We start from the raw sequence: 18,943 nt of genomic DNA, 5'->3' as shown, positions 1-18,943 counted from the left end.
AGTAAGCAGTTGGAATTAATTAGATTACGAGTATATCCGTCTACATATTATACATCTCTCTTCTTAAACAGACAGAAGGAAGGCTAGCTCCAACTGTTTCAATCTTCTTAAAAGAAAATTTATACACCAACAAACAAATATCAACGTCAGGGAGCACCCGCCCGATCTGCTTGAAACTGGTAAGATCTAAATGAATGCCAAATAGGTTTTTCCTGGGTCCCCATCCTCCAATCAAAGAGGATCCCAAATAATATCAGCAACACAACACACAAGAAGAATAAAAAATGGCTCCAACTTGAGGACACCAGCTCAAAAATGGGATGTACCCTCTATCTCGACCGCCTGCTTGCTCCAAGGCTAACTAAAACCCTGGTAAAACCGAGAGGTCGGCGATCCCCTTGGTCAAACTCGCAATCTTTTGCAACAGTGCCAGCCGATTGTTGCGGATCCTCTCGTCTTCCTGTTCCATGGGCCATCACCATACAAGTTTAATTAGCAAAGGTATAGATATGTGCATATATACACTAACACATAGATTTGTGCTCACCGCCATGACGAAAACATTGTTGAAGAAATCCTCCAGGGGTTGTATCAGAAGCAGGAATGCCTCGGCGAAGGTTTTGATGTCGACTCCTGCAATGGCAGTGAACAGAATAGAGTACAGGTGAGCAGCATGAACTGCAGATCTGAAACATGTCATTTTGAGAAATGAGAATAGTAGAGTTGTGTACCAGGATGGATCTTATCGGCAGCCTCCAAGTAGGCGCTCCACAAGGCCTTTTCTTCTTCTTTCTGGAATGCGCTTGCGTCGACCTGCATATCGCATCAGCAAGCTTGGTTCATGACTCAAGCTGCACTTTGAGTATGTTATAAAGAATTGCGTTGGTACATGTCTACGCTAAAGCAGCTCATACCTCCCAAGCAGACTCAATTTGCTTCCCACGTATAATTCGAACTGGCCTTGAATACGCCTTGACAATTTTTGGAAAATCTTCAGTTCTTGAAAAAGCTTCCATCTGCAAGTGTCCACATTTTTCGATAAAGGGCATTTTTATTAACTCAAAATGTTGCAAGTGTCCACATAGCAAAACCATCAACCAAAAACTCAGGATGCTTCAATAAATTCCAGCAAGTTAGTAAACACATAAAACGTAAACACGGATATTTTACACCGCATAATATGGAGTTCCAGGTTACAAATACAGTCTTTGAAATTAGCTTCTAATCCACAGAGCATTAAAAAATTGATCTTAAGGTTTAGCAATATATGATTTCTTACTTCAGCTGCCGTTTGTGATGCTAGGTAAGGGCAGTTTGCACGCTCCATAAGCACTGACCGGACTATTTCATAGTTAATTCCTTCGTCCACCTGATACAAAATGAGGAAACAACGAGTCAGTTAAAAAAGACATGGAATTTTACTCACATACAGGTTTTATAACAATGTTTATATGTCTATCCTCAGTACATTCTAAGAGGATGTTGTTATGACAGGTCAAGAAGATACTTACCAAAAAATGTTCCAGTCTCTCGTGTTACAAATTGTACTACCTAAGAATAATTTTATCACACTTCTCATAAACCATGTATTCATGAACAAACTACATAGTGATGAATCTGAAATATATACTGACCTCATTTATTACGTCACTGTCTATTCTTATAGGCTGAACGTCTGCCGCCAAGGTGAAGGCCTTCGTGAGGTCAAAGTTCTTCTTGTTCTCAACCAGTATTTGGACATGTGTAAAATATATTATGAGAATATTTCGTATGCAATGGTATGTGCAGTGTCATCTTTCCTTACCAGTCCATAAGAGATCCTTCTCAGTCCAAATGTATCATTTGAAGAACTTGGCTGACATCCAGCTCCAAACTGACCCACTAGGCAGTCTAATATGTAAAAATAAAGATATCATTAGCAGACTCTCATGGTTCTCTGTATGTACCAAAAAAATATGTTTTCAATTCAGCGTCTGATTAACAACGGCAATATATGTGCAGGAAGTACCTGTCAGCAACCGCAAGGACTATCCAGCCTCTGTTTTTTGGAAAAAAAAAATCGCCAGATAAAATAAGAATATGCTGAACAAAAGAATCTACTGAACAACCTTCTACCTCTAGCATGCAGATCAGCACACCTTGCTATATATATGTCCCTAGACGAAGAGTGTTCTGCAGAATACAAATACTAAACATGTTTTCCAAAAAGGACGTGCAGCCTGCCAAACAAAAGGCTCAGATTTGTGAAGCAAAGCTGAACAATTATCAGACAGAAGGAATCCTTGAGCAGAAAATTCAGACTTGAAGAGGAGGCCCAGGCAGAAAGTATGATGAGCGAAACCGAGTGTGCTTGTTTCTGAATTTATGTATTCAGAATCTGAAGAATCCACAACAGGAATGTCAACCGTGAACTGTCATTCATGCATCCGGCCTGCTCACCCACGGGAGATCCCGTGATGATGAAGCTGTTAATTCTGTCTGCCTTTCGAGCCCAGGGCCTTGATTGCAAACTCTGTTGAGCTCCAGCGACTTATCTTCGTCAGGTTGATGGGTCATCAGCGAGCTTCGCGAAAGCATAATGCAGAGGACAAAGATGGACTCGGAATACTTGCATGTTGTTTCCTCTGCTTTTGCTCTGTTTCCTGAGCTTTGAATGTTTGCCTGTGTCTTGAGGTATCCTACTCTTGTTGGGGCCAGACAATCTTCCTCCTTCCGACAACAGGATGGACGCAGATGTTGCCTATCCTCTTTTACACCCATACCTAACACTTAGAGATCAAGCCGCGACCCCCTGACCCGAGCTCTAGGAAAGGATGGTGCCAGCGCCAGGCAACCTTCAAGCCCAGGGACTTAACCTGAACTTCCTCTGCTCTGCTCTGGTTTCTCAACTCTGCTTTCTCTGTTGGATGTAGTTAACTTCTTCTGCTTTTGCTCTGTTTTCTCAACTCTGAATATTTGGCTGTAGCCTCCTCACGCTAATGGTAGATGTATCAAACTCTTTCTTTTATTTTATATTCGATCGAAATGACGGCAGCTAGATGTATCAAACTCTTCGGTGCCTTACTTGATGGTAGCAACACCACACCACAAAATTATATATCTCCACTCATACTCTTCGGTGCAATGGCAAATTACCATATAATTAAACAAAGCACTCATGAAAGTATATCATTTCTTGTTCATATCGAGCTCAGTTGTACATGGTTCATCAATCATTCACACACACACATAATCTTTTTTTTTTTTTTTGCAAACACGCAAAAGACTTGTGTGAACGAGAAGGATTTACAAGGTGTTACAGACCCCAAAGCCGGGTTGGGAGAACGGCAATGCACTAGTGGTAACGATTAGGTGCCTTCAATCCTACTTAGTCCTTTATCTCCAGAAGGATTGCAACCCCACAGCGCCAGCTCTACACCATAAGTTGGCTTCAGCCACAATGCCAATGCACACGTGCGCGGCCGTGCTCGGCGAGTTGTCAAATGTCCCCGCGTTGCGCTTGATCCATAGGCTCCACACGACCCTGTCGAAACCTTTGCACGCCAGTTTTGAGAGTCCGCGACGAGGGTAAGGCCACCATTCCTGCAGGGCGTCCACTTGCGGCGTCGCGCTATGCTCTGTAAAACTATCTTAGGTGCCAATGCTATGTTTCACAGTATAGGACAGTCACCTGAAACAGAACCCTTAATTCCAGCCGAATCAGCCACATGGCCCTGGACCGCGGGCGTCTCTCTGGAGCAGAGGAGTCGAGAGACAGAGAGAGAAACCGGAGAGGTGGCGAGCGAATGATTTTGCAGGCAGCGGCACCAGCGCCAGTGCCGGAGCCATCCTATTTCAGAGCTTGAGTGGAGACCCTGATCGCGGCTTCATCTCTAAGTGTTGGATCTGTAGCTAGAAGCTAGGGTTCCTGATGCTTTCCAGATTTAGGTGGGGGTAGTCCTAGTTTGCGATCGCAATACAGTCTACAATGAGGGACGGCATCTCCCACCGTCCTGTGCTTGTTCAGGAGGAAGATGGAGTCTGCATTTTTTTCTGGCATCCAATTGCTATTGAAGATGGTCCGAACACTAAGTTTTAAAAAGGAGACGGAAGGAGTGGCAGTTTAATGGAAGATGGCTCACAGTCACAGGTAATTTACACAAACCAATTGGGTTAAATTCTTCTAGTGCCCTCCTAGGAGTGTGGCTATTAAAAATGAGGTGAAGTTAGGAAGTCATATTTTTGAGTTAAATAATAAATCTATTCAAGTGGCAAGTGATACGGAAGCTGAATATTTGTGGAGTGCGGTTAAGTTTCACACTGAATATTCAGATCGGTCCTATTTCTTTCAAGATGGCCATTGTAGTGTGGACTAAAGAAACAGAACCGGATGCATGCTTAATCATGGATATTTTAATTAAAATATTCCGGGCAACGCCCTAAACCTGATGTGTAAGTGGTTGGGCAACTCGGTTGCTAACCTCGTGGAGTCACACGCACGCTTGTGATTAGATAAGGATGGATGGTTAGCTTGAAAAGAGGACAGGATAGCAAGATGAGATGCGTTGGCGCATATCTCTCCCGACGGTGCGTTCGGCCGAACAACCCTGGTGGCGCGCATCGTCGGGAGAGCCTCATCGCCCTACCTCCCTCCGATATAAAGTCATCGGTTCCTCACGCACAGAAGGGAGGACACGGGGAAAAAATTCCCACAAATTCACAGGTATCACCAGTGGACAATTCGCAAACAAGTCGGCAACGCAGTTTGCAATGACTCAGTGGAGTTGTGCGTTAGGATATTAAATCTTCATTTTGTTATGGCGTGCAGAAAATTACAGGTTATTTGGTGCAGGGTAAAACTGCCCAGCATGATTATCTTTTGTCATTTTTTTTATAAAATCACCCACGAGTTATTTAAGCACCGAACTTTGTCGAGATGAAGAAGACTCGTGCTAGAGTGCTATGCGGAAAATCTCAACTCAGTTGAGTCGGTGAAGAGTGGGTAACCACTGATATGTGTTAGGTCTGACGTTGAGAGTAGGAATTGCGCACGCACGAAATATCCAACTTGCACCATGTCATCCATACATACGTGAAGGCTACGATGGCTAGGCTAGCTCTCATATCATTCCTATCATGTACTCCCTCCGTTCCCAACTATTCGTCTTTCTAGAGATTTCAAACAGACTACAACATATGGATGTATATAGACATATTTTAAAATATAAATTCACTCATTTTTCTCCTTATGTAATCATTTATTGAAATCTTCAGAAAGACAAATATTTAGGAACGGAGAGAATAGGATATGATGTCAAGTTTCTTCTCCAAGTATCTATACATAGTCGATGAGGAGAATCAGCTCCCCAAGTCCTTTTCATCGAGCTTGTGGGCTGGCTGGCTGCATGGCAATGCGGCCACATGCAGTTATACTTGGCAAGGTCATATATATTAACTAGATAATTCCCCGCGCGTTGATGCGGAACTATATGCTACCAATAATGTTTTTGAGCATTATTACACTTCATCACAATAAAACATCTAGTGTAATTTTTAGTCAATAAAGAGATATTGTACAAAAAGATATTGAGTGGTGAAGGTTGGCAGAAGTAATGTTATAAGTCGTTCACCTGTTTATGTATTTGAAAAAAAATTTCTCACCAAACACATTTGGCTGAAGAAAAAAGTAATAACATTCCAATAAACAATTTAAGGCGGAAAATATGAGGGCAGCCTCTAGAACACGTTCTCATATATCATCTACACACATACTTGTTGTACTCCAAAGAGTTACAATTATACAGAAAGCACAAATATGTAAGAGTAGGGATATATTTTTAATTGTCAACCAAAATACAATTTCATAATATTAAAAAAGGTCGTTCAACTCTCTGGCGCTCAATCATCGCTACTTGTGAGCACACTTGGTCTATACATATAGTAAAAGAACAATATTCGCTGCAAATGCATACCTGAATTGAAAAAAAAATATACTTCATGATTATGAAGCACAATAAGAAAACTTGTTGACAAACATCCGATTGATGAGATAATAATAATTAGGTGATCAGTCCAAAAACATAAATTGGCCTTTTTCAATCACAAATGTGATACCTCATTAGGTGCCTGAACTCCAAGAGGAACACCAAAGAATAATCATAAATTTAGGACAAGCTCAGTCTGCATATTCAACCAACTTCTTGGGTTCTTGTTTTCATGTTGCTCCTAGCTTCTGCTGCATGATAAGTGCTGAGGTGGCGACGGTTGTTGATAATCAACAAATTCCCCTGTCAAGAAGATTCAAACGGCATAGACCCACTTCCATTCGCTTCCCGGCACTGGCAAACGTCACAATGCCAGAATAGAGGTGGAGCCAGGAGGACTTATTTAGTAGAGACGCCGTCGTTGCTATCTCAACTCCTCCCCCTTGTACCAAAACCAAACAATTTGCCCCACCCAAACCAGATGGTAGCTAGCTCCCCCCTCCCCCCCCCCCCCACACACACACACATCCATGTTTCTCCAAGAGGGTGCCACAGCCGAGTGGAACACCGATCCGACTAGCAGGAATGGAGGAGCCAAAACCCTAACCTTCGCCTCTCTCATATGCATCCCTGCCACTATCACAGTTAGGTGATTAAGTTTACATTTAAGAAGCAAAATTCAGGTACACACATCAACATGAAGAAGCAAAATTCAGACACACACATCGCGCCGTCCCGCTCCGACGAGGCCGAGCTCCAGACCTCTCCCCTGCCCACTCGGCGAGGTGAAGCTCGGTTTGGTCGGGAAGTCAAGCGCCAGACCTCGCTGTGTCCCCCAGATGCTTTGCATCAACACCCCAGTGCCGCAGGGCATCTTCACGACGAGCCCCACAACTTCCTCCTACCTCCCGTCATCACCCTGCTAGCTCCGGCAGCAGCCGCCACGCACCAAGCCATCGAAACCCGAGCTCCTCTGCCACCCCTGCATCGACTACAAGCTCCTGGTGAGCTCCGCCTTCCATTTCTCCCGCTCTCATGAGTCTCCTGGCAAGCACCCGTGGCTGGGACGATGATGGTGAGGGCACCAATGCGTTCATGACGAGTGTGTTGGTATTGACCAGAGGAGGAAGAAGAGTGGGAGTGAGAATGATGGGTGGGCCCTACACCAGCCTCATATTTGAATCAAACGTTGTGAGTTCTTGCATGCCACATCATCATATATGGAGGGACCCAGCTGTCAGTTTTTCCGTCAAACAACTTTTATCAACTGATCAGCGTTTTTTGCAAACTGTCATCACAAAGATGGTGGGCTTTTGAAAAAAAAATCTGAATGGTAGGGGTTTTCGGAATTAGGGTCCCCAATTGTGGTGGGTTTTTGCAATTTACACCCATGTAAGCCCTCCCTTTTTTCTTTCAAAAATTGTTTCAAAGTTGGGGAGGGGGGCATTGGCCCCCTCATATTGACACATTGCTCTGCCTCTGCATTGCCTTCACCATGGCCACTGCGGCATCCTCCTCGGTGACCTGCCGCCTCATATATATGTAAGAGATCGCGGCCGAGCATGACCTTCACCATAGCCACTGCGTCATCCTCCTCAGTCACCTGCACAAGGCCTGCCCGGCACGCCGGCTAAGTGGCTGCTGCGACACTATGGCAGGGTAGCCGGCGGGCGGCAGGGTGGCGGGGTGGCCAGAGGGCGGTTAAGCAGGGAAGATACTCCGCGTTGGAGTAGCACCGTGTACAAGACCGGGCTCGCCAGATGACCCTGAGACAGAAAGTATTGGCTAATTAGTAAATCCAGAGATCGGGCTCAGTTTATATATAACCTACAAATAACTAAAGCAGCCCATATTAGAACTGTTGTCACGTACCGTCATGTCCACGCTGGAGATCAGGCTCTGATCGCGTGCGCCCGAGCGATGTCGTCCAAGTTAGTGCCGGCACCGTGATCCTACCGCCGAGCCCAAGCTCAGGGTCAGGCTCCTCGCTGGACGAAGCGGCGAGGATGCTTAGGTGCGAACTGCTGATCATAGTCGGTGCTCCGAGGCCCGCCGAGCCCTTAATATGGACGGCAGCAACCCAACACAGCCCACCCAAAAACACTTGCAACATCTCCTTCCTGCTCTACTACCACTACCACTACCATTTGTCTGCTACTGGACGGTCAGCTACAACATTTGTCTGCTTCTGGCAACAACTTGGTTGGACCCTTACCATCAAGCTTGCTAAGTTGTAAGAGCCTAGTAAGGGTTCGACTTGAACGAAATAACCTTGAAGGAGATATCATCGGGATGGGAGCTTATCCAAATCTTCTCTATATTGATGTCAATTCAAATAAATTGTTCGGCAGATTATCTCATCTTTGGGGTGAGTGCTACAAACTTACTGTGTTACATGCATCAAACAACAATATAACTAGAGTAATACCATCATGTATAGGGAAATTAACTCAGCTGGGGATACTTGATGTTTCATCAAACAAGCTTGAAGGACAGATTCCAAGAGAAATCAGCAAGGTAACGATGTTGCTTAACCTGAGCCTTTCTGGTAACTTGCTCCAGGGAAATATGCCACAAGAAATTGGATCACTTAACAACTTGGAGTATCTAGATTTGTCATCAAACAACCTAACTGGGCAAATACCAAGATCAATTGAGCACTGCCTAAAGATTCACTTTCTAAAGTTGAGCCACAATCACCTAAATGGTACATTTCCTAGCGAACTTGGGATGTTAGTAAACCTACAAGATATGTTAGTAAACATCGTCACCGCGGTGGTTTCCGTGGTCATCGTGGTGGCCGAGGCGGTCGAGGTGGCCGCTATCGTCCACGTCAGCATTCTGTGGTTGTTGACCAGACGGCTGTTGGCGGGGCTACTGAGGAGCCTGGGTTGTCTAGCCAGGCTATGGAGGTGGTGACGGCACTGGCTGATGTGGAGGTTCCTGGGAATGTTGAGGTCGGGTATATGTCGGTGGAGGCTTCTGACAGGACTGATCTGGACAGGGCGGCCAAGTGGGCGCGCAAGAAGGAAAGAATGTTGTGCTACCGCTGTGGCGAAAAGGGCCATTTCATTGCTGAGTGTGTGGCAGTTTTATGCGATACATGTGGGAAACCAGCCCATGACTCGGGGGCATGTCCGCTTTTGAGGGAGCAGGTACCGACTCTTATGATGCATGGAGTGTACTGTGCCGAGCTCACGTTTTTTGAGTCTCCGACCGAGAGGGAGGTTCCTGATGAGGCTCAGAGTGTGACCACTGGGGTTGTCAAAGTGACCAAAGGAGAAGTCTCTGAGACCCAGATTGTGCAGCGGCTCCGGGAGCTTGCGCCAGGAGACTTCCACTGGGAGCTTGTCAGTCTCGAGGCAAATTTGTTTAGGGTTGAGTTCCCGACAGTGAAGGATTAGCAGAGGCTGCTGAGTTTTGGGATGTGCAAAGTGCCAGGCACTGAGGGCATCCTTGAGTTCCAAGAGTGGAAGTTGATAGAGCCTCAGGGTAAACCTCTTACCCAAGCCTGGTTGCGTTTTTCGGAAGCTCCTTCGAAGCCTATGCAGGATGCTAGGGTCGTTGCTAGCTTGGGCATCATGGTGGGAAAGCCTGAGCGAGTAGATATGGCCTTTACTAGAGCTCATGGGGTTGCTCGCCTACTGGTTAGTATTTTGGATATTGAGTTTGTGCCTGATGTGGTCAAGTGGGCATATTGAGGCCAGATTTACAACCTTGAGATTGAGTTTGAGGATGAGAGCCTATTTGCTGAGGCACCTACCGTGACTGACGTTGATATGCACGAGGGTGATGACGATGCGGGAGTTAAGGAGACTCCGGTCGCTGATCCTGGACGAGAGATGTCCGAGGGACCGGGGTCTGTTGCTCAGACGACCGGGGATGGGACGGCGCCTCCTTCCTCGGTGCCGTCGACCACTCTGAGATTTGGGTCTATCGAGCCTGCTACTGCACCTCCGAGACTATGGAGCGAGCGGGTGGAGTCTTTTGAGGATTTTGAGCACTCTTTACCTGCGTTGGACTTTGAGGGCCCGGGCATGGAGGGTTCTTGCGCGGAGGGGAGTCCGGAGCTAGTGTTCTCGCCTCCCTCGGATACTGTTGAGACGACGGAACTGCAGGTGGTGGTTCCGAGCTCTGAAGGGGGGTCGAGGCAGGTGGCCTCGACGCCCCCTTCTCCTCTCGCTCAGGTCGGGGCTACCGTGATGGAGGCTTTATCTTCGGGGGGGGGGGGGAGGGGGCAGGTGGCCTCGGCGCCTTCTTCACCTATCCCTGGGCCGGGACTGTAGGTGGCAGGTCCGGTCTTTGGAGGGGGCTCGGGGCGGGTGGCCTCGGAGCCCTCTTCACCTTCCGCGCCTAGGGTGGCCGCCCTACCGTTGGCGCTGGCGAGCACTCTTGGCCAGCGGCCTGGGGTGGATGGGGAGCGTGGTCAGGCGGCCCATGGTACCCCATCAACTTACTCGGCGCCTTCTTCCGGTCGTGGAGACCGGTTGAGTGTTCGGGGGTGACAAGAGGTCACTCCCCGGGCAACTTCACTCGGGAGGAGGTGATAACGTTCGACGGGATTCCGGACCAGGCGTCTGAGGGCCGACGGTTGAGCTGCCGTCTTCAGGGCCGTCCGGAGTTGGACGACATGCAGCAGCGGTGCGCCATGAGGGTGGCCAAGCTTCGTGATGTCCAGGTCACTACTGGTATGTCGGTTAATACTTCTAATTCCATCTTGCATTTTTCGAACGATGAGATTGTTGATAATGCAAACCAATTAGGGATTTCACTAGGTAGTAATGAGGGTGAAATTTCTAATTCCATAAATGATTTGCTGGATATAGAGGCCGAGAGGGCTTTAGATATGATTCGTAACTTAGCTGCCGTCAAACCCATGAATGACTCCGAGATTGATGCTTTGGGGGTCCGGGTGCTGGATGATTTTTGTGCCGATCTCGCTAATCCCCTCCCGGAGCCGGAAGAGGAGGATGAGAGTGTCGAGATTGATGTAGTAAGACCTCCAAAAACTGGGAGTGAGGACCGGGTGGACACGAGTGTTGGAAATATGCTCTAGAGGCAATAACAAATTAGTTATTATTATATTTCCTTGTTCATGATAATCGTTTATTATCCATGCTATAATTGTATTGATAGGAAACTCAGATACATGTGTGGATACATAGACAACACCATGTCCCTAGTAAGCCTCTAGTTGACTAGCTCATTGATCAATAGATGGTTATGGTTTCCTGACCATGGACATTGGATGTCGTTGATAATGGGATCACATCATTAGGAGAATAATGTGATGGACAAGACCCAATCCTAAGCCTAGCACAAAGATCGTGTAGTTCGTATGCTAAAGCTTTTCTAATGTCAAGTATCATTTCCTTAGACCATGAGATTGTGCAACTCCCGGATACCGTAGGAATGATTCGGGTGTGCCAAACGTCACAACGTAACTGGGTGGCTATAAAGGTACACTACGGGTATCTCCGAAAGTGTCTGTTGGGTTGGCGCGAATCGAGACTGGGATTTGTCACTCCGTGTGACGGAGAGGTATCTCTGGGCCCACTCGGTAGGACATCATCATATGCGCAATGTGACCAAGGAGTTGATCATGGGATGATGTGTTACGGAACGAGTAAAGAGACTTGCCGGTAACGAGATTGAACAAGGTATCGGATACCGACGATCGAATCTCGGGCAAGTACAATACCGCTAGACAAAGGGAATTGAATACGGGATTGATTAAATCCTCGACATCGTGGTTCATCCGATGAGATCATCGTGGAACATGTGGGAGCCAACATGGGTATCCAGATCCCGCTATAGGTTATTGGCCGGAGAGTTGTCTCGGTCATGTCTGCATGGTTCCCGAACCCGTAGGGTCTACACACTTAAGGTTCGGTGACGCTAGAGTTGTTATGGGAAATAGTATGTGGTTACCGAAGGTTGTTCGGAGTCCCAGATGAGATCCCGGACATGACGAGGAGCTCCAGAATGGTCCGGAGGTGAAGATCGGTATATTGGACGAAGGGTATTGGAGTCCGGAATTGTTCCGGGGGTACCAGGTGATGACCAGCGTGTCCGAAAGGGGTTTCGGAGGCCCCAGCAAGCGTTGGGGGGCCTTATGGGCCAAGGGGAGGGGGCACATCAGCCCACTAAGGGGCTGAGCGCCCCTGCCACCCCATCTCACGTAACCAGGAGAGGTGGGGGCGCTATCCCTAGGGCAGCCGCCCCTCCCGGCTTGGGGGGCAAGTTTCTTAAGGAGTGGGGGCGCCCAAACCCATCTAGGGTTTCCCCTGTGGCCGCCGCCCCTCCCCTAGGGAACCCTAGGGCGCCTCCCCCTCCTCCCTTCCCCCTATATATAGTGAGGGAGAGAGAGGGCAGCCGCACCCTTCCCCTGGCGCAGCCCTCTCCCTCTTCCAACACCTCGTCCTCCTCCGTAGTGCTTGGCGAAGCCCTGCCGGAGAACCACGAGCTCCATCACCACCATGCCGTCGTGCTGTCGGAATTTTCCCTCAACTTCTCCTCTCCCCTTGCTGGATCAAGAAGTAGGAGACGTCCCCGGGCTGTACGTGTGTTGAACGCGGAGGTGCCGTCCGTTCGGCACTAGGATCATCGGTGATTTGGATCACGACGAGTACGACTCCATCAACCCCGTTCACTTGAATGCTTCCGCTTAGCGATCTACAAGGGTATGTAGATGCACTCTCCTTCCCCTCGTTGCTAGATTACTCCATAGATTGATCTTGGTGATGCGTAGAAAATTTTGAATTTCCGCTACGTTCCCCAACAGTGGCATCATGAGCTAGGTCTATGCGTAGTTTCTATGCACGAGTAGAACACAAAGTAGTTGTGGGCGTCGATTTTGTCAATTTACTTGCCGTTACTAGTCTTATCTTGATTCGGCGGCATTGTGGGATGAAGCGGCCCGGACCAACCTTACACGTACGCTTACGTGAGACCGGTTCCACCGACTGACATGCACTAGTTGCATAAGGTGGCTGGCGGGTGTCTGTCTCTCCCACTTTAGTCAGATCGGATTCGATGAACAGGGTCCTTATGAAGGGTAAATAGAAATTGGCAATTCACGTTGTGGTTTTGGCGTAGGTAAGAAACGTTCTTGCTAGCAACCTATAGCAGCCACGTAAAAACTTGCAACAATAATTAGAGGACGTCTAACTTGCTTTTGCAGCATGTGTTTTGTGATGTGATGTGGCCAAAGGATGTGATGAATGATATATGTGATGTATGAGATGATCATGTTCTTGTAATAGGAATCACGACTTGCATGTCGATGAGTATGACAACCGGCATGAGCCATAGGAGTTGTCTTAATTTATTTATGACCTGCGTGTCAACATAAACGTCATGTAATTACTTTACTTTATAGCTAACCGTTAGCTGTAGTAGTAGAAGTAATAGTTGGCGAGACAACTTCATGAAGACACGATGATGGAGATCATGATGATGGAGATCATGGTGTCATGCCGGTGACGATGATGATGATGGAGCCCCGAAGATGGAGATCAAAAGGAGCAAAGTGATGATGGCCATATCATGTCACTATTTGATTGCATGTGATGTTTATCATGTTTTTACATCTTATTTGCTTAGAACGACGGTAGCTTAAATAAGATGATCCCTCACTAAAATTTCAAGAAAAGTGTTCTCCCTAACTGTGCACCGTTGCGAAGGTTCGTCGTTTCGAAGCACCACGTGATGATCGGGTGTGATAGATTCTTACGTTCGAATACAACGGGTGTTGACGAGCCTAGCATGTACAGACATGGCCTCGGAACACATGCAAAACACTTAGGTTAACTTGACGAGCCTAGCATGTACAGACATGGCCTCGGAACACGGAGGACCGAAAGGTCGAACATGAGTCGTATAGAAGATGTGATCAACATGAGATGTTCACCGATGATGACTAGTCCGTCTCACGTGATGATCGGACATGGCCTAGTCGATTCGGATCATGTATCACTTAGATGACTAGAGGGATGTCTATCTGAGTGGGAGTTCATGAAATAATCAGATGAACTCAGTTATCATGAACATAGTCAAAAGGACTTTGCAAATTATGTCATAGCTTACGCTTTAGTTCTACTGTTTTAAATACGTTCTTAGAGAAAATTTAGTTGAAAGTTGATAGTAGCAATTATGCGGACTGGATCCATAAACTAAGGATTGTCCTCATTGCTGCGCAGAAGGATTATGTCCTTAATGCACCGCTCAGTGAGCTGAACCTCAAGCGTCGGTTGTGGATGTTGCGAACATCTGACATACACGTTTTGATGACTACATGATAGTTTAGTGCGTAATGCTAAATGGTTTAGAATTGAGGCATCAAAGACGTTTTTGAAACATCGCAGAACATATAAGATGTTCCAAGGACTGAAATTGGGATTTCAGGATAGTGCCCGCGTCAAGAGGTATGAGACCTCTGACAAGTTTCCTAAGCTTGTAAACTAAGGAGAAAAGCTCAATCGTTGAGCATGTGCTCAGATTGTATGAGTGCTACAATCGCTTGAATCGAGTGGGAGTTAATCTTCCAGATGAGATAGTGATGGTTCTCCAAAGTCACTGTCACCAAGCTACTGAAGCTTCGTGATGAACTATAACATATCAGGGATAGATATGATCCTTGAGCTATTCGCGACACCGCGAAAGTAGAAATCAAAAAGGAGCATCAAGTGTTGATGGTTAGTAAAACCACTAGTTTCAAGAAGGGCAAGGGCAAGAAAGGGATACTTCATGAAACGACAAATCAGTTGCCGTTCTAGTAAAGAAACCCAAAGTTGAACCCAAGCCCGAGACTAAGTGCTTCTTTAATAAGGGGAACAGTCACTGAAGCAGAACCACCCTAGATACTTGGTAGATGAGAAGGCTGACAAGGTTGACAGAAGTATGTATTGGACATACATTATAAATGTGTACTCTACTAGTACTCCCAGTAGCAGAAGGGTATTAGATACCGGTTCGGTTGCTAAGTGTTAGTAACTCGAAATAAAAGGCTACAGAATAAACGGAGACTAGCCAAAGGTGAGACGACGATATGTGTTGGAAGAGTTTCCAAGGTTGATGTGATCAAACATCGCACGCCCCGTCTGCCATCGGGATTGGTGTTTGCGTTGAGCATAGACATGATTGGATTATGTTTATCGCAATACGATTATTCATTTAAGGAGAATAATGGCTACTCTGTTTATCTGAATAACACCTTCAATGGTCTTGCACCTTAAATAAATGGTTTATTGAATCCCGATCGTAGTGATACACATGTTCATGCCAAAAGATATAAGATAGTAATGATAGTACCACATACTTGTGGCACTGCAATTTTAGTCACAATGGTATAAAACACATGAAGAAGCTCCATGTTGATGGATCTTTGGACTCGCTTGATTTTGAATCACTTGAGACATGCAAATCATACCACATGAGCAAGATGACTGAAAGGCCTCGTTTTCAGTAAGATGGAACAAGAAAGCAACTTGTTGGAAGTAATACATCTTGATGTGTGCAGTCCAATGAGTGTTGAGTCATGTAGTGGATATCGTTATATTCTTACTTCACAGATGATTTGAGTAGATGCTAAGTATATTTACTTGATGAATCACGAGTCTGAAATATTGAAAGGTTCAAGTAATTTCAGGGTGAAGTTGAAAGATCGTCGTGACAAGAGGATAAAATATCTATGATATGATCATAGAGATGAATATCTGAATTACGAGTTTGGCACAGAATTAAGACATTGTGGAAATTGTTTCACAACTAATACAGCCTGGAACACCAAAGTGTGATGGTGTGTCCGAACATCATAACTGCACCCTATTGGATATGATGCATACCATGATGTCTCTTATCGAATTACTAGGCATTAGAGACAACCACATTCACTTTAAATAGGGCACCACGTAATTCCGATGAGATGACACTGTATGAACTATGGTTTAGAGAAAACTAAGTTGTCATTTCTTAAAAGTTTGGGGCTGCGACGCTTATGTGAAAAAGTTTCAGGCTGATAAGCTCGAACCCAAAGCGGATAAATGCATCTTCATAGGACACCCAAAACAGTTGGGTATACCTCCTGTCTCAGATCCGAAAGCAATAGGGATTGTCCTTTCTTGAGGAAAAGTTTCTTTCGAAAGAATTGAGTGGGAGGAAGATATAACTTGATAAGGTTGTTGAACCTTTACTTCAACCAAGAGTAGCGCAGCACAGGAAAAATGTTTCTGTGGCACCTGCCTCAGTTGAAGAGAAAGCTAATGATGATGATCATGGAGCTTCAGATCGAGTTACTATAGAACCTCATAGGTTGACAAGGGTGTGTACAACTTCTAAGTGGTAACCCTGTCTTAAAGATCACGTTGTTGGACAACGATGAACCTATGAGCTATGGAGAAGTGATGGTGGGCCCGGATTCCGAAAATTGGCTTGAGACCATAAAATCCGAGAGAGGATCCATGTATGAAAACAAAGTGTAGACTTTGGAAGAACTACTTGATGGTCGTAAGGCTGTTAGGTACATGTGGATTTTAAGAAGAAGACGGACGTGGACGGTAATGTTATCATCTATGAAGCTCGACTTGTGGCGAAGAGTTTTTCACAAGTTCAAGCAGTTGACTACGATGAGATTTTCTCACCCGTAGCGATGCTTAAGCCCGTCGGAATCATGTTAGCATAAGCTGCATTTATGAAATCTGGCAGATGGATGTCAAAACAAGTTTCCTTACCAGTTTTTGTAAGGAAAGGTTGTATGTGATACAATCAGAAAGGTTTTGTCGATCCTAAGGATGTTAAAAGGTATGCTAGCTCCAGCGATCATTCCATGGACTAGAGCAAGCATCTCGGAGTCGGAATATACACTTTGATGAAGTAATCAAAGTTTATGGGTTTATACAAAGTTTTTTGGAAACTTGTATTTACAATAAAGTGAGTGGGAGCACTACAACATTTTTGATAAGTATATGTGGATGACATATTGTTGATCCGAAATGATGTAGAAGTTCTGGAAAGCATATAGGGTTATTTGAAAAGTGTTTTTTCAATGGAAAACCTTGATTAAGCTGCTTGAACATTGAGCATCAAGATCTATAAGGATAGATCAAAAACGCTTAATGGTACTTTCAAATGCGCACATACCTTGACATGATCTTGAAGGTGTTCAAGATGGATCAACCAAAGAAGGAGTTCTTGCCTGAGTTGTAAGGTATGAAGTTAAGACTTAAAGCTCGACCATGGTAGGAGAGAGAGGAAGGACGAAGGTCGTCCCCTATGCTTTTGTCATAGGCTCTATACGGTATGCCATGCTGAGTACCGCACCTGATGTGTGCCTTGCCACATGTCTGGCAAGAGGGTACAAAGGTGATCTAGGAGTAGATCACCAGATAGCGGTCAAAATTATCCTTAGAGGAATAAGGATATGTTTCTCGGTTATGGAGGTGATAAAGAGTTCGACATAAAGAGTTACGTCGATGCAAGCTTAACACCTATCCGGATAGCTCTGAGTAGAGATACCGGATACGTATAATGGACCAACAATTTAGAATAGCTCCAAGTAGAACAGTTATTTGAAATGGCTCCAAATATAGCATAGAGATTTGTGAAGTACATACGGATCTGAATGTTGCAGACCCGTTGACTAAAACCTCTCTCACAAGCAACATGATCAAACCTAGAACTCATTGAGTGTTAATCACATAGTGATGTGAACTAGATTATTGACTCTAGTGAACTCTTTGGATGTTGGTCACATGGCGATGTGACCTGTGAGTGTTAATCACATGGCGATGTGAACTAGATTATTGACTCTAGTGCAAGTGGGAGACTGTTGGAAATATGCTCTAGAGGCAATAACAAATTAGTTATTATTATATTTCCTTGTTCATGATAATCGTTTATTATCCATGCTATAATTGTATTGATAGGAAACTCAGATACATGTCTGGATACATAGACAACACCATGTCCCTAGTAAGCCTCTAGTTGACTAGCTCGTTGATCAATAGATGGTTACGGTTTCCTGACCATGGACATTGGATGTCGTTGATAACGGGATCACATCATTAGGAGAATCATGTGATGGACACGACCCAATCCTAAGCCTAGAACAAAGATCATGTAGTTCGTATGCTAAAGCTTTTCTAATGTCAAGTATCATTTCCTTAGATCATGAGATTGTGCAACTCCCGGATACCGTAGGAATGCTTTGGGTGTGCCAAACGTCACAACGTAACTGGGTGGCTATAAAGGTACACTACGGGTATCTCCGAAAGTGTCTGTTGGGTTGGCGCGAATCGAGACTGGGATTTGTCACTCCGTGTGACGGAGAGGTATCTCTGGGCCCACTCGGTAGGACATCATCATATGCGCAATGTGACCAAGGAGTTGATCACGGGATGATGTGTTACGGAACGAGTAAAGAGACTTGCCGGTAACGAGATTGAACAAGGTATCGGATACCGACGATCGAATCTCGGGCAAGTACAATACCGCTAGACAAAGGGAATTGAATACGGGATTGATTAAATCCTCGACATCGTGGTTCATCCGATGAGATCATCATGGAACATGTGGGAGCCAACATGGGTATCCAGATCCTGCTATTGGTTATTGGCCGGAGAGTTGTCTCGGTCATGTCTGCATGGTTCCCGAACCCGTAGGGTCTAAACACTTAAGGTTTGGTGACGCTAGAGTTGTTATGGGAAATAGTATGTGGTTACCGAAGGTTGTTCGGAGTCCCGGATGAGATCCCGGACATGACGAGGAGCTCCATAATGGTCTGGAGGTGAAGATCGGTATATTGGACGAAGGGTATTGGAGTCCGGAATTGTTCCGGGGGTACCAGGTGATGACCAGCGTGTCCGAAAGGGGTTTCGGAGGCCCCGGCAAGCGTTGGGGGGCCTTATGGGCCAAGGGGAGAGGGCACATCAGCCCACTAAGGGGCTGAGCGCCCCTCCCACCCCATCTCACGTAACCAGGAG

At 45.8% G+C, this 18,943-nt stretch overlaps 1 protein-coding gene and 1 pseudogene across 1 annotated transcript; one reads left to right on the top strand and one right to left on the bottom strand.

The window, feature by feature from the left end:
- The window catches only part of LOC147956773 (uncharacterized), a 215,713-nt pseudogene that overhangs the window by 183,570 nt on the left and 13,200 nt on the right, over positions 1–18,943 (top strand).
- Positions 15–1,016, bottom strand: LOC147956774 (glycine--tRNA ligase, chloroplastic/mitochondrial 2-like). The gene is made up of 4 exons (XM_087533055.1): positions 915–1,016; positions 732–813; positions 548–633; positions 15–460 (listed from the first exon to the last, which is right to left on the bottom strand). The coding sequence occupies exons 1-4, from the start codon at positions 1,014–1,016 to the stop codon at positions 362–364; spliced, it is 369 nt and encodes a 122-aa protein (XP_087389181.1). The 3' UTR covers positions 15–361.

Source organism: Triticum urartu, chromosome 7A (assembly GCF_056163025.1).
Source record: "Triticum urartu cultivar PI428250 chromosome 7A, HENAU_Tu73, whole genome shotgun sequence".
In the NCBI taxonomy this organism is placed as follows: domain Eukaryota; kingdom Viridiplantae; phylum Streptophyta; class Magnoliopsida; order Poales; family Poaceae; genus Triticum; species Triticum urartu.
The sequence above is the reverse complement of the archived record's forward strand: the minus strand, read 5'-3'. Positions and strand labels throughout refer to the sequence as shown.